This window comes from Mixophyes fleayi, chromosome 4, assembly GCF_038048845.1.
Source record: "Mixophyes fleayi isolate aMixFle1 chromosome 4, aMixFle1.hap1, whole genome shotgun sequence".
NCBI lineage: Eukaryota > Metazoa > Chordata > Amphibia > Anura > Limnodynastidae > Mixophyes > Mixophyes fleayi.
The window spans coordinates 49,258,523-49,275,395 of NC_134405.1; the positions used below are offsets into that span (position 1 = coordinate 49,258,523).

At 41.6% G+C, this 16,873-nt stretch overlaps 1 protein-coding gene across 3 annotated transcripts in view; it reads left to right on the forward strand.

Moving 5' to 3' along the window:
* Nucleotides 1-16,873, forward strand: part of ADGRL1 (adhesion G protein-coupled receptor L1) — a 207,798-nt gene that overhangs the window by 91,290 nt on the left and 99,635 nt on the right. For all 3 annotated transcript variants that reach the window (XM_075206898.1, XM_075206900.1, XM_075206899.1), the window contains exon 2: nt 844-977. In XM_075206898.1, coding sequence (XP_075062999.1) covers nt 908-977 — 70 coding nt within the window. In that variant the 5' untranslated portion in view covers nt 844-907. The remainder of the gene's footprint in view (nt 1-843; nt 978-16,873) is intronic.

Sequence of the window (16,873 nt, forward strand, 5' to 3'; positions counted from 1 at the left end):
TATGGGATAGATAGATATGGGATAGATATAGGATAGATATTAGATGGATATGGGATGGATATGTAGATTAGATAGGTAAATAGGTGATGGATAGATAGATAGATATATAGATATATAGATAGATAAATAGATAGATATGGGATAGATAGATAGATAGATAGATAGATAGAGTGTAGGAATGTGGCAGGATGAATAAGCCACTGATGGATTGTATTAGTGAGAGAGGGGTGGGGGCAGCAGAGAGAGAGATGCATAGAGGAAGACAGAATGAGAGAGAGAGGGAAATGGATGAGAAGTAAAGGATGTGGGGGTGGTGGGAAATCTCGGCATCTGGGAAACTACGCAGTATTTCTGGTGGGGAAGGGGAGAGACTGGGAATCTGAGTGAGAGAGAGACGTGTAATAAGGAGGTAGAGAGGAAAGCAGCTACAGTCTGACACATTTATAATGCATACTGTCTGCCCTGCTCTCCCTCCCATCACAGTGACACAGATAGAAAGGACCAGTGTATGTCTCACATAGCCCCTCACATAGCCCCTTCTTCCTAGTGGTGTCAGTTCTGGTTAACCCTTAGCTATGTCTAGATGGAATTGGAATGACGGTCCTTGTGTTACACATATCACAGAATTCATTACAAGGTGAACATAGACCACTCGAAGACCAATTTTGTAATTGTGTGAGGAAAATGTGGAAATACATTGAGAATATAATTTACCTTTAGCTTGACATAACAAAATGGATGACATCTATGTCATCCATACTAATGTTTAACTAATGTCATCCATACTAATGTTTAACATAAACGCTAGGTTAATTCACATTCCCTGTTTTTTTATCTCTACAGAGATCTCCGGTTGGTGAGGTGATGAAACAGAGGAGTCCTCAGTGACAGGGTTGTTCCAAGCGGTATGGCGGGGGCCTGGCTGGTTCTGTGGGGTCTCTGTTCAGCCGCCATATTGTTGACCTCCTCTACTCAAGGTAAGACCCTCTCAAATCTTACTCTGAACCTTTAACCTACCCATGAGTCCTTTTTTCCCCCAACCCTCTTATTATCGCTCTCATTATATATTTTTTTCTCCTCATGCTATTTTCTATCTAGCTATTGCACAGTTGAAACATATCTGTTGCTCACACACTGTGGAGGCAGCCATTTTATGGGCTGAACTTATTTTTCATCCTATTAATTAATTAGGAACTAATAACAGCGCTGAGGCATGAGACACTAGTTCCTAGCGAATTTATAATCTTTATTCACAGAAATAATGGTTCAGACCACAAAATGGCTGCTTCCGATGTGACTAGGCGCTGAATAAACTTAAAGCACCTTCTCTTTTGCCATCTTTCCCTCCATTCCTCATCCCCTTCTCTGATTGCTGCCCCCTCCTTCTCTCTTCCTTTTTGCTGTACTTAATCATTCCACAGAAAACTAATTAACACCTAATTAATTCAGGGATCTCTCTAACCTGGGAGTCAGGAACACTCAACATCTACTGGCAGATAAATAAATAGGGATATTTCTGCCAATTGTGATTTCATACTTCCGACAAAAATAACAAACACAAAGTTTATTTCTTGAGCTGAGATTTTTTTATTCAGCAAGAGAGAAAAAGAAAGTTTGCCAATCTTTCTAAAGTTCTCCAGTCGTTCTATTGCATAACTATACATGTAGTCTTGCTAGAACTGGGTTTTAGTGTTTGTGCTCTGTTGGCACTTGTTTAAATAGTAGCTGGCAAGTTTAGTACATCGTTGGTGTCACAGTTTTGACCAGTGTTCCATGTTATTATATTTTATTTATAAGCACTAGAATATTGCTCGGAGCTGTATTAGGATTAGTGAGTGGGATGTCAGCATGACAGGGTCACTAAGTAAGGCAATGCGGAACAGTACTACATACTATTGCAATCAGTTGGGGGTAATATATGCACCCATCGACAAAGCTGACCAGAGAGAGTATATTGCTGGTTTCTGCGTTTTGTACAGTCGCAGTTCCGTGTCGAACCCAAGTAATTTTGATGTACTTCAAAATGACAATCGATTTATTCAACCCGTTGATTTTACAATGAAGCAACTGCAAGCCATTGAAATACATTTGGGGTCTCCTGTCGAGTCGGACGCGAGTCTAACTGATCAGCACAAAAAGCCCTTTTGGACAAGGATCCGCCTCAGTTTTCACTCCGACTGAGACGGATCTCCCCCTTGCACCTCTCTGCGCTTAGTCAGTTGGAACGGGGAAGGTAGTGGGCGAGCCTTGCCATATATTGGCATGTTCACACACGTTACACGCTATGCTGAGCTGAAAGCAGCCGCAGATAGGTCTCTAGGAGACGTATCTCTTGCGGGTGCTTTCTCCTGGAGCACTAGACCTTGCTGAGTTAAAAAAAAGGGAAAAAATAATTAAATGTTAAAAAAAGCTGTGCATACCCTCCCAAACCACATAGCCAACCCTAGTGCTGTTTTGGGGGGAAGATACACACCTCTTTACCTGTCCGTAAGACAGGTAAAGAGGTGTATTTGTGCAATTTGCATAGTATTCTTAGTCTTGATATCCTGTGTAAGTTACGGGATGCAATTTACAATTACGATTTCACTGTAAATTGCATCCAACTCTACATCAGGCCCTTGATGTGCAGTGTTTAAGTAATAGATGGGTGACCATGCACCTATCCTTCACCTGCACACACAGCGGAGTCAGCCAGTTTGTGGGTTGTGCCAACGTGAGAGTGCAGTCACTAGGAACCAGTGGGATCACTTTGTGCCTCATTCCTCAGAGTTGTCACTGGTTTCTAGTGAATCGATAGGCACTGAACCAAATGACTGCACCTACTGTGTGTAGGTGACGAGTACGTGATATTCGTTTCCTCACCATTGTGCTTAGCTCACACTGAAACCCCCCCATGTGCCATGTTCATCATCTTTTGGTAAATTTGAATATGAGACACATGCGTCTATCTATCTATTGGGAGTGGACGTTTGTTATAGTACAGTCAATTTTAGTGTGTGTCAACATCCACACCCATTCCGAGTACAATGTGCTCCACCTCAGACACAAAAGTAGGGCGAAATGAATGGAGTGACGTTCGATCATTAAAACTATAACACAGGTTTTGGAGTCAATACTTTGAAATGTAACTTTATATGAATACTGTTTTCAGCACACTTGTGTCTACCGTGTATAGGCAATGGACAAACATATTCTTAGCCAACAATACCTTCTGCTCCTTAAGAAAATGTACATTAGTAATCCTTATAAAGAAATTACACATTTTGTTCGGTCATAGGGCTTTTCTGATAAATATACTTCTATATCCCAAATGAGATGGATTCGCCTGGAAAGCCAAATAATTTAGTGAAATTCATAAAATAGCACTAGTGATTAGTGCTCCTTGTTTTTCAACTCACCTGCATATTAGATCAAGACAATCCTGATATCTATATAGTGTCTCAAGTGCTGTATCTTGGCAGCCTGTACTTTTATAATCTAAAGTTTTAGTAAGAAACCAAACACACGCTAGGTGCCATAATTGTTGGGACTTCCACAAGTAAACGACCTAGGGTAAGAAGCCGGAGACAGTATCGGGGTCTTGTGTCTTTCACCCCTATTTTTTTATTTTTTTTTTAAAAATGGACCAGAAAAGCAGATAACGTGATTCTATGAGAAACAAGTAACAATACACATGGGCTCTTATCTTGCACCCTTTTTAAAATTCTTAATGGTTGATGACATAATCATAACCCCTTACTCTTATCCCTAACACTATTATATAAATACGGAACTTGTTGGCAGATAGAAAGTTGTTTATTCAACTAAGTAAACACATTAAATGGTGTGGGAAAAACACTGTAAGCAGATCGCCAAAGGTCCATTGCCAATCCGGATGTCCCATTGCAGATCATTTACCCTCTGGATATCAGTACCTACACACCATTTTACCTGAGTGCACCCTTGTCATTTGTCGTAAACTTAGACAATTATCCCAGGCATTCCAGAACTCGAACCGTTCTTGGCTAATTGTAGCACAACCACAAGCCAGCCCCAGGGGCGGTACTTGCACTGATACCAAGTCTTCGAAGGGAACGAGTTTCACATGCTTTAGTACAAGTAATGTGCGCCTCACCAACCTAGCCAGTCAACTGTACAATATTCTCCTGCCAACCAAAGACTGCACCAGTCGCAGGGCCATGACCCCATGTACAGAGCTCATGCACCACGGACCGTCACACACCATTGGGTCTGCACCGACCTAGAGATGAGGGGAACACCTCCCCCACCACCAGCAAACCACAAGGAAGGAAATGGGAATGAGGGCAGCTTTTCCTAGATCCAAGAGAGCAAAATCACTTCTCCATGGATCTTTATAGCCTTTCCCTTTAGCCTTCCTCTCATGACACCCACACTGGGCATACCCAAACTTTCACTAGTTTTGTTAACCCTCACTGAGTTCCAAACTAGTTATGTACACAAATCTCAGCTTTTAATTTCTCTCTGGCTGAATCCATCCTTATTTGTTTTGACGTTTGTCAGATTTTCTATGTTTTTTTTTAAATTAAATATATGGGGACGGATCTAATATAATCCATAAAATGATAATTCATAACATATATTTTCCATCCTTTTTAATTCGGTTTACTTGCCCACGAAAAGTACACATTTGACAACTGGGAAAAAACACATATGTACAGTACTTTAAACACCTTAGTGTGCACATGTAGAACTGAGGGATGGATTAAGCCCAAGGGAGATAAAAAGCTGAATTTTATGTACTAACTATTTGGCCTCACTAAGGAGTAACTAAGCAAGGAAGTGATGATGCCTATGTACAGGTCATGTAGGGTGCAGGATCAAGGGGACAGACTATATAAGGACAAGGAGGAGTCAATTAGTTCTCTTGGGACCCAGACAAGCAGCCCTCCCACCCATTCCCGACTGCTGGATCCGGTGTACTCGCCACTGGGTGTGCGGGCCGATGTATTGTACAGGTGTGCTGGTCTAGCCCAGATGGTAGGATGGGCCACAGGCAGAGGTATGGTACCGATGTCCAATGATGCCATATAGTAGAGGAGTATATGCAGTAAATAGCCCCTAGGTACAAAGTAGATGTCCACTCAATAGCGTCCTCTGAGAGGGTTGGATCCAGCGGTAATAAGCTGTGTGAATGGAGCCCGAGTACACTATGTGGAATCTGTGGTGGAACTTTTAGGGTTCAATGCAGCTGTAATCGTGTAGTGCAAAAGAGACTTAGTCCTCAATTATCACTTAGGTGTCCCAGTATCAGTAACAGTGCCGGTGTGTACGGACGCACCCTCTTTTTCGTGTATACACGTTTGTTTTTTTTCATACTGAGACACCTAAGTGATAATTGAAGACTAAGGTTCTTTTTCTTTTTTTTTTTTTTTTGAATGGTCAAGTAACAAACAAAACCGAAATGCAATGTCAGTAAGAGAACAAGCAACAGAAGCACATCACATAGAACATGATATAAAATCAATGTAAAGATATAAAGAATCAGTGCAACAAAATGCGTGTATAATAATTGACCAGGGATTTTTTAAGATATAAGGGAAGGAGTGAAATGCCTCGACAGAGAATGGCATGACGCAGGAGGAAAAAAGAAGGGAGACAAGTACAGTACAGAACAGAAAAGGAAAGGAAAGAGAGAGGAAAAGAGAAGAAGAGGAGTTTGCGAGAAGAGGACGGACATATGTAGGTGTACAGTCAAGTGAAAGGGGAATAAGCCTGAAAAAATGAGAGCCATGGGCTCCATACCTTAGTGAACGATCTTGATGTCCTATTGATGATGCTGGTCATGTATTCCAGGCGCTGAACCTGCCAAACTCTATTAATAACGGCCTGAAGTGAAGGTGGAGCTTGCTGCCTCCAGTCTGCTGCTATTTGGCAGGTAGCTGCCGATAAGATGTGCCTAGCTAGCTTGTTCTGATGTCCAGTCGCCGCTGGCGCTCCCAAGGGCAAGAGAAAAAATTTAGGCTCTAATGGTATCGTTACCTGGATAATCGATTGGATCAGGTGTTTAATCTCGGCCCAGAAGTTTGAGAGTTTGGGACAAGTCCACCATATATGGATAAAGTTGCCCTCATGGGAGCACCCACGCCAACAGCGATCAGAAGAGTCTGGAAGAATTTTATGAATCCGGGAGGGAACGTAGTACCAACGGTACAATACCTTATAGACATTCTCTTTTATTTTAACGCAGATTGAGCTGGAGGCAGCATTCTCATATATCTCCGACCATTCCTCGTTTAAAAGAACTTCACCAAGGTCACGTTCCCAGGCAAGTTCATGCGAAACTCTAATGTCTGAGGAAGGTGGGGCGAGTTCATAATATAATGTTGAAATAAGGCCTTTCGTGGAGGACTGACCGAGACAGAGATGTTCAAATGTGGTAAGGGGACGGGAGGAGAGGCGAGTTTTGGCAGTATGGTGAAAATGGCAGAGCTGGAGGAATTGGTAAAATAATTTAGTGGGAATATTTATTTGCGATTGGATGTCAGTAAACGAGGGGAACACAGCCGTAGAGGTGAGATCGTTTAAGAAACGGACCCCTTGTGAGGTCCACGAGGAGAATGCTTTAGGGGTAAGGCCTGGAGCAAAGTCTGAGGAGTTAAACAAAGGAATTAGGGGAGAGGGATGGGGGAGAGGCCAAATTTCTGAGTGCATGAGTCCCAGACCGCCAGGGAATGTGTAATGACCGGATAAAGTGAGACACGTTTTGGTCGACGAGCCCGTGGCAGCCATAGGAGAGTAGATAGGGATAGCATACCCAGACTTTCAGCCTCAATCTCGACCCAGACCCTGGAGGGAGTCAAACCACACCACAGAACGCATTGAGCAAGCTGAGCGGAGAGGTAATAGCGTCGAAAATCAGGGATTCCCAGTCCCCCTCCCCGCGGGGCTCTCTGTAAAAGCTTGAAACGGACTCGGGGGCGCTTACCCGCCCAAATGAAGACTAAGTTTCTTTTGCACAACATGATTACAGCTGCATTGAACCCTAAAGGTTCCACCACAGATTCCAAGGAGGACACCAGGGGTGATTACCAGTCCCTGTAAGGTACCGCAGATGTCTGATTGATAATGAGGAGACGTGTGACACACATAGTGTGCTCGGGCTCCATTCACACAGTTTATTACCGCTGGATCCAACCCTCTCCGAGGACGGTATTGAGTGGGCAGGTTCATATCTACTTTGTACCTAGGGGCTATTTACTGGATATACTCCTCTATTATATGGCATCATTGGACATTGGGTGTTTATAGCTGTCTATATTAGTGCTTCTTTTCTATCTCAGTAATTCACTTGTTTTGAGGTGCTTTATCGGCACGCTGAACGCTCATGATTATTTTATATAATTAGACTTTAATAAAATATGTTGCTATAATATTTACCAGCGCTGCCACTCGTTTTCTTCATTCCCATAATGGGTTACCTTGGGCTGGGCCACTGGGCTACCTGCATTTTTTTTTCCTTTAAAATGTCCTTAATAGGTTGGTGAGCCGAATCTCGCATCTACGGGGTAAGATTTACCAGTCAGCTCCTGGCAAAAGGAGAATATTTTTTGTTCCTTATGATTGGAGAAACTGGCATGAAATGGCCGGATCAGAGTGTTCCATAGAGAATGCGGGCTGGCGGCTGTAACCCGCTTACTTCAGGGCACAGAGCAAAAAGTAGATCTAATTTTTCTAGGGGTTGAGCCCGTACATTTCTGAGGCGTTTTTGGTTTAGTGGGTACCAGCAGAACATCTCAGAATCTATTATGTGTAAGTAAAACATTAAAATGTTGATGACTTCTTATTGACACAAGTTGTTAAATAAATAAATGAAGCCCCCAGCAGCAGTGGTTTAAGTGTAAATGTAAAAGTTGTAATCGACCAAGGAGTAGTCCAAATGTCATAGTAGGCCGGATATTGAGGTGATTTTTGGATTTGTACGTTTCTATCACAGTCCACAAACCTGCGAAATGTCAAGTGACCCATTTGTGTAGAGGAACATCAAAAGGCATAATTTATGCTCCAAGTATGGGCCTGGTGGACAAATAGGTACATTTCTACATACAATTTAATCTCTGCATTTTTCCTGTCAGTAAATGAATGGCATATTTGTAATTATCTGTGTAACACAGTCCTGTGACCTTTCCTCCACCTTAGGTCAGAGCTGTAGGCGACTGTTGCCAACAAATGAAACCATTTGCGTCCTTGTATGAGCGCTGTGGATTCCATGACTAAAGACATTTTTAAACTGTGAGGTCAACCCATCTAATAGAACACTGTAGTTATATTTAGATTGTTATTCTTTTTTTTTTTTTACCTCAGCGCTTTTTATTCTTTATAGGTGACATAAAATGCACTGACAGAATTGCATTTCCCTCTGCACAATTTCGTTGAATTTATCTGTTTTACAAGTTATACAGCGCATCTTCTGAAAATAGCTATTGCAGTGCCACCCAAGTGTGCAGTTCACACCGCGGAGCGCAATTATTTCTTTATTTACAATGTCGCACTTGTATTCCAGGCCAACATGTTGCGTTTCTTCGCTGTGCATTGCACAGTAGATGCTTTTATGTCACCTTTGTGACCCACAATCATTTACTTGTGTAAATGTGTTATGTGGCTTTATTTCTGTTTCACACTGCAGAGCCAGAAGCCCACTCTGCACATAAAACACCCGGGCTGTGATTGATCAAACTGTGCCGTGTGTTAGCTCTGAGTGGAAATCAGAAATTTTAATTTAAAGGGTTGAAACAGATGTGAGTAGGTTGTACGAGTGTTGCCCCGTGCAGTGATTTATAAGCTTTGTTAAGGCAGAAGAAGAAAGACCTCCTCGTACGCCTGTCTTTACCCAGAATGCCGTGCTGTAAGCAGTGTACTGTATGCTAGGGAAGATTAGTTGTCCAGCTAAACAAAAAATATGAAATGTGCTGAACAGTCTTCATTTCCAATCCCTAATTATGCATTTATTGGGCTCCTGATTAAAAATCAAGATTGGTACACTGTAGCGTGTGTCATTAATAATGATATTCTTTGTCATGTCCACATATCGCTATCATACTTTCCATGAAATGGACAGAGACACAGATCTGTATCATTTGTCATGTGTGACTATACTGCATCCTGCACATATATAGATTGCTGTACAGAGTCTGAGGGAGGGGGCATTAACGAACCAGTGCCTGTTTGTCCACCTTGCACATACATAGGTAGGTGTACATTTCTCATTCCTCTTTTAGCCCACATTCTGCAAGGAATGCCTCAGTTTGCCCAGGTCCCCCGTCAGATGCAATTTTTTTCCACATCCCCATATAAATGAATGCGTTTATGCAAACATATGCAAAACAAATCAGCTTGTAAATGACCGTTCCTGGACATATATTTATTGTAGACTGAAATGGTTGTGATACAGCGTGCAGGGCTGCAGACAAGTGTTCTGATAATGTGCACTGTGCTTTGCGTCAGATTGTGTGGCATAGGGAGTTGAAGGGTAAAAAAATGCGTTAGGTATATTTGCCTGAAGTGCACCCTTCACGCTGTATCTTTAAGAAATGCATATTACTGTGTGTACTGGGGAACAACGTTGTCTGTACTCAAGGAAGTAGAATACCAAACCTCCTAACTATCCTGATTTCAGCAGGACTTAGCTGCCACCCCATGCAAGGCACATTTGTCCCAATGCGGACAGTTTTGGAGGTATGTCCTCTGGTGCACGCAGCAATTGCAGCGTCTATTTAGGAGAGGGGGGTTGGGGGCGGCCTAATAATTAATTATAAAATGTAACCATGCAATTTGTCATATGGACATGACCATAACGTGTTGCAGTCGCACGTGACAGTGTCCCGCTTACAAATTTCAAGTCTTGGTAGGTATGGATGATATTCTCATTTACAATGTATACTAATATTTATTTGGTCTAAGTACACTTTTAATTCCTTGGAAGCTGATTGACGACTTCACTCTACTACAGGCCTGGCCAGCCTGTGGCTCTCCAGGTGTTGTGAAACTAATAGCCCCAGCATGCTTTGCCAGTAGCTATCCAGCCGATAGCTGACAGGAGTGGCAGGGCATGCTGGGACTTGTAGTTTCACAACACTTGGAGAGTCACTGATTGGTCAGGCCTGCTCTACACTATAGAAAGGTGATTTTTTTTCTATTCTCTGAAGCACCATATAATGGGGTCTATTAACTAATTTTTAGCAATAAGGCTGATTTTCTATTGCTGCAAGAAAATCAACTAAGGGTTAACTTACCACTTCGCAGGGTCAGTCTGAGGGAACATGCGCATGCGTGACCCGACTTGGCAGGGCCCTCTTAATAACATCTTGGGCCCTCGGGCACAGCAGTGCACCGGGGCCCCTATATATACAAAAAAATAATAATGATTATATATATGGGCCCTGCAGCCCAGGGGGGACCGTCGAAAGGCAGCAAAAAAAAAAAAAAAAACCTGAAAAAAAAGAAGAAAATACTTACCTTGCGGTCTGCTGGCGATCCGGCTCCCTCCATGGTCTCCTCCTCCGTCGCTCTGCAATGGATGTCGGGCGGGCGTGATGATGTCACGCCCGACATGCACTGCGAGCGCAACTGAGGGTCTACTAGCATACTGGTTAGCTGAAATGTTTATTTACTTAGCTGTACATGCTAGAAAAATAATACATTTGTCATATAGGCAATTATTTAAGTTCTATTATCCTGGATTGGTCGGGTTGACAGCTGTTATTTAAATATAAACAATTGACTTGTATCAGGTAGATGTTCAGGAATACTCAGACTGAGATACACATTAATGTCCAACGGTGGATTTACTTGCTCTGTAACCTAGTTAGATTTGACTGGGGAATCTATATCTCACAAGTGACTTTGCAGGTGATCTATCCACATTACATTGATATATGATCCTCGCGTGCTAGTGATCCCTTTACAAACGACCATGCATTATTTATGAAGCTCGTAGCATATCCACTGCGCGACATCACTGACCTAAGCATAATTTGCATGGGTCGCTAGATAAACAGATAAAGGCCTTTTTCACACTGTATCCTGTCTTCAGTGGTAATATGATTTAATTTGATGTCATGCATCACTCAAAGGATTATGGGCTTTTGCCTTCAGCGCTTCTCTCATTAAAGCACTAAGACTACAACTCCCAGAAGTACTTGCTGCTGGGGATTACATATCTTGATAAAAAGCAGTGACTTGTGAGTGATAGTAGCAGGAAGAGACTATCCATAGCATTTTAATCTTGTTACAGTCCATATTGTACCATGAAACAAGACCTTGCAGTTATGGATACACTGTAGTACTAAAAAAATAAATACATTAGAAGACACATTTTCTTGCTGTGTATGTTATTATGCAAGAGATGTAGTGCAGTGTTGTGTGTTTGTAATGTTTTTCTAATTATGAGTAAATTGCCAGTCGGTTTCAGCAAAGTTACATGATTGTGCAGGTAAAGCAAACAGTGAATCAGTTGGTTTTCAATTAATCCAATGCTGTCCCAGTGCATATTTGTTGCAGCGTACAAGGAGGTTTGGCTCTTCTCGTATCACTAATTCATCTGTGCAAAAGATGCTATGCAGAATACGTCGACTCTCCATGATTATACAGGGGTCTATTGATCATTAACCGGTGATATCAAAGATTATTATCGCAGCGATAGAATTTCTTCTCTCGACGCAGTTTACTATTAATATTTCACTGGGGCATCTGAGTTATACTCAGCTGGCAATGTTAAGACTGGACAAACCGCCTTACAGGGCAGGTTGGAGGTGTATGCGCATGTGAGATCTGAGCTGCCAGTTCACGCATGCTCGGTAGAACTGGAAAACTGGTCTTGTGCTTCCAGCTCCATTTTCAATGAAAATAGAGAAAAGTAGGACATCTGCAGTAATTGTGGAATGCGTGGGTTAGCTATCGATACACTTCACCAGCTCCACTGCCTTTGTTACATCCCCGTATTGCTAGCATGTAGTTTTCACAACATGCACGCAAGTTGCGTTTTTAAAATGAGCGAGGAACTTGATATAAATCAGGATGTTTTTAATGCGTACTGTACATACAATGCATTTTTATATCATCTCTTACCTGCATACACATGGTCTGTGCTCTCTAGTGGCTCGCATATATCTAGTTTTTAAAAGAGAGACAATGCCGTGCCAGTCATCACTATCAGTTCGCTCTTACAAATGCCCTGTAGATGGTGCACATGATTTGGCTAAAAAACGTATGTACAAGATGCCCAGGACTTGAAACTGTCATATCTGCGTTGGCACACTCTTATCATCATCAACATTTATTTATATAACGCCAGCAAATTCCGTAGCGCTTTACAATTGGGAACAAACATTAATAAAACAATACTGTGTAATAAATAGAGAGAGGTAAGAGAACCCTGTTCGCAAGCTTACAATCTATGGGACAATGGGAGTTTTAAACACAAGGGTATGTGCTACATCATATTACACACTGAACCAGCTAGAATGCAAAGGTAAAAGTATTGAGTGGGCTGTGTGTGTGTAGCAATGTTGGTCAGAGGGTTCTTGTCTTGTGTTAGCTGTGTAGAGGATGGTAATAGGGTAACCTAGGGAAATTAAGATGATGGTTGAGGAATATTATAAGCTTGTCTGAAGAGGTGGGTTTTCAGAGAATGCTTGAAGGTCTGAAGAATAGAGGAAAGTCTTATTGTGCGTGGGAGGGAATTCCATAAAGTGGGTGCAGCCCTTATTGTACTACATTCATCTGACTCGTTCCTCCTTCATTCCTAGCTTCAAGTCATAGGCAGTAGTGAGTGTTATTTGCATTCGGACATAAATTGCATGCAGGCGCGATCATTGGCATAAGGACCGTTTCTGAGTATGTGCAGAGCAGTTTCATGCAAGATAAGGCACACAACTGGACTTACATCCAAAGATGAATCAGGCCATCCATGTCTTGAGCACAAAATTGGTATCCCACTTTCCAAGAAATTCTGCTTTAATAATATAGATTTTAGACATTATTTACATTTGATAAATACCGTTTCTGTATTTAGGGGTCTGTTTAACATTAGTGGGCAGTGTGCGACAGTACTTAAGGATTTGTATTGCAGACAGTACTGCTGCTATTTAAGAATACTTACCTACTGGGCGATCTTCTGTGAACAACCCTCTTGTTTCGTTGCTGAAGGGACTGGCTCCATTGACGTGACAGAGTTAACTTACTACGCATGAGCCAATGTTTCGTCATGCATGCGCAGTAGAGTTAACTGTGGCTTAAGGAGGGGCGGCGCATGCAGCCTGTGTAGAGGAACCTCTCCATCGGGATGGCACTCCATTGGAACAGGCGTTCAGTTTTTAATGATAGCGGTGCTAAGCAAAGCTTCTCACCGCTTGATGAAATGATTCAGTTCACTGTCTGCATAGAGGGCTATGGGGACGGTGCTAAACAGCTAAAGGTTGCTTAAGGCCGGAGGAATCTCTACTTTCACCAGTGTTAATCCTTTGTTAAATGGGACAAAACAGTGAAAGTGCATTTTTTCAAGCACTCTTGTTGAATTTTCGGCTTATCCCTGCTTCCTAAATAATCCCCTTTGTTCCAAACACCTAACGTTCAGTTAAGGTATTGAAACTTTTACATATTATCTTTGTGAGCTTAAAAGTTACAAAGTGTTCTTTTATACAGGCAAGTCTTGTATTTTCACCTATAATTTACCTTAAAAAATATGCGTCTTAAAAGTCTTTTTGTTTTCCTCTCTATAAAACTCACTTAAGGTTCAGTTCATCGATTTACTAACCACTCTGAAATGCCGGCTTGAAAACACTGCAGGCAAGATTACATAGTCTTGGGTCCAGGAAAACCTACTGGAAGGTGTTACTGAGCCAAGTGCCTCAAAGCTCAGCTTCCACTAAATATCCATCCTTCTATTTCTACAAATTTCACATTTCCAGATTCATAATACAAATATTGGCTAAGAAAAAAATCACTTAGCCCCAAACCACAGAATGAATAATTTATAGCCAACATACACTTAGAAACCCTCACTTTTCACATGCTAGTGATTAGTCTGTATAAGTAGTATATGTGGGAATAAAGATATATAATTGCTCAGTAAAATAACTTTAGTTAAAAATGGATTTTCCCTCTGTAACATTATTTCCATAGTTTCCAACAGTCCATAATTTCAGGGACAGTCCCTTTTTTTTCAAGATTTGTTCCTGACATATCCCAATAGTCCCTATTTTTTGCAGACAGTTCCCAATACAGTGTCTACCCATTGTCCAGACTTATTTTGAGGTCTATTTATTATTGAGCTGTGGTAACGATTATTGTGTATTGCGGAAAATCGCAGCGATACATAATGGAGTACTGCTGTTATTTACAAATCCGGGGCTGCTCGGGTAGCCCCAGAGAAGACCCCCCTCCTCCGCAAAGTTTTTTTTACTCTTCACCATCGGCTTAGCGCTGCCGGATATGCACAAGCATGGCTAACATCCACGTGTGTGCATAATGGTCTCACCCAAGGGGGGGATCAAGTGAAGCATTTCTGGCTTCATAGACCAGGTAAGCTAAGGCCATTCTGAGATGGCGTTAGCTTGCTGCCAAAAGCAATGCTTTTCACTGCTTGATGGTGTCGTAGTCCCCATAGAATTTTATGAGGACTGCGGTAACCAATTATTTCTTCTGCGTTAACCCCTTAATTAATTTAGAGAAGACCTGCTGTTTTCTCCAGAATTTTGGGCTATTGCAGTTTGTTAAATAGACCCTTTGTGTTAGCCCTGAAAGCCAGCGTCATAATGCACCTAGTCTTACTGTGTTTCAGTAGAATGTCTTCACCAAATTTATTTAAAGTTATGACAATCTGCGTTCATTATTTTACAAAAGTTGTATTGTACGCATTGTAACAGAACTCCTTATACACAGATCAGCCTCAACATTAAAACCACTTGCCTAATATTGTGTATATCTCCCTCGTGCCAAAAAAAAAATAAAGTCTGACCCATCGAGTCATGGACTCCACAGGACTTTTGAAGGTGTCCTCTGGTATCTGGCACCACAATTTTTACAGCAGATCCTTTAAGTCCTGTAAGTTACGAGGAGGGGCATCCATGGCTCGGACTTGTGTTTACAGCACATCCCACAGATTCTCGATCATATTGAGATCTGGGGAATTTGGAGACCAAGTCAACAACTTGAAAATGTTGTCATGTTTCTCAAACCATTCCTGAAATTTTTTTGCAGGGCCACTGCCATCAGGGAATACCGTTGTTATGAAAGGGTGTACTTGGTCTGCAACAATGTTTAGGTAGGTGGTACGTGTTATAGTAATATCCACATGAATGCCAGGACCCAAGATTTCACATTAGAACATTGCTCATTAGAACATTCACATTATCACACTGCCTCCGCCGGCCTCCCAAAGTGCATCCTGTTGTCATCTCTTCACCAGGTGTACAACTCACATGCTCCAGCTATCCAAATAATGTAAAAGAAAATATGATTCATCAGACCAAGGCACCTTATTGCTCCATTTTCCAGATCTGGCGCTAACATGCCCATTGTAGGTGCTTTTGGTGGTGGACAGCATGGGCACTGTGACCAGTCTTCAGTTGTGCAGCCTCATATGCAGCAAGTTGCAATGTGCTATGTGTTCTGACACCTTTTTATCATAGCCAGCATAAACTTTTTCAGCAATTTGTTCTACAGTATCTCTTCCATGGGATTGGACCAGATGAACTAGGCTTCGCTCCCTACTCGCATCAATGAGCTTTGGGTGCCAATGACCCTGTCGCCAATTCACCAGTTGTCCTTCCTTGGACCATGTTTGGTAGGTACTAATCACTGCATAACAGGAACATCCCACAAGACCTACCGTTTTGGAGATGCTCTGACCCCGTCTTCTAGCCATTATGCTTAACCATTTTTCCTGCTTCCAACAAATCAAGTTCAAGAACTGACTGTTCACTTGCTTTCTAATATATCCCACCCCTTAACAGGCACCATTGTAGCAAGATAATCAGTGGTATTTACTTCACTTGTCAGTGGTCTAATGTTGTGGCTGATCAGTGTAAATGACCATTTTCCAATAACTTAAAAAGTAATGAAGAAAGAAGACAAACAGTAAGCTACTCCCATCTGTTAATATTATTACTCAACAAATCAATCGAATGTTAATCTCATCACGTCATTCATATTATAGGGATGTAATTATTACCCATTGTGTGGGAAATATTTATCTAAATTCTGTGTAAGTTAATATTTCTCTAATTTAAGTAACATAGACGTATAATTGAAGTGCCACGCCATAGAGTGGGAATACCGTCTACTATGGAGGAATGATTAAAAATTAAGATGTTGTATTGATTAGCTGAGGTAATTAGTGTGGACAGTGTTAATAAATGCAAGCTTTCATTTGCTAGACATAAGTATGCATTTGGAGTGCAGATTGCAGTGCTAAAGATAATATTAACAATGTATATTAGTCAAATAATATGTGTAGTAAAGTGATTATGTTAGCGTAGGAAGTGTAATTTCGTTAGCTGTTGAGGTAATAAGAGATAACAAGGTTTTAGAACACTGTGTAGGTCTGTGCTGACCACTAACACTAATGTTTGGTTCAGGTGTTTGTTTCAAACCTGGATCACTGTTTTTGTGTTGTGGATTTGGTCTAATATAAAGGTTTCTCATACAGATGTCAGGATTGTCCCTTAGAACCGATATATGAGACTAAAGAGCCCTAGTTCTCACCAGCAAATGTGCAAGAAAGGGTTACTGGAGTTCCATCAAGAAATAATTGTCATGAGTATATTTTCCCCTGAGAGATGCAAATGTTAAGGAAGGAATAATCAAGAAAGACTGCAAAGGTAGCAGTTAGAGTTTGGCCATGGTGAGCAAGGAA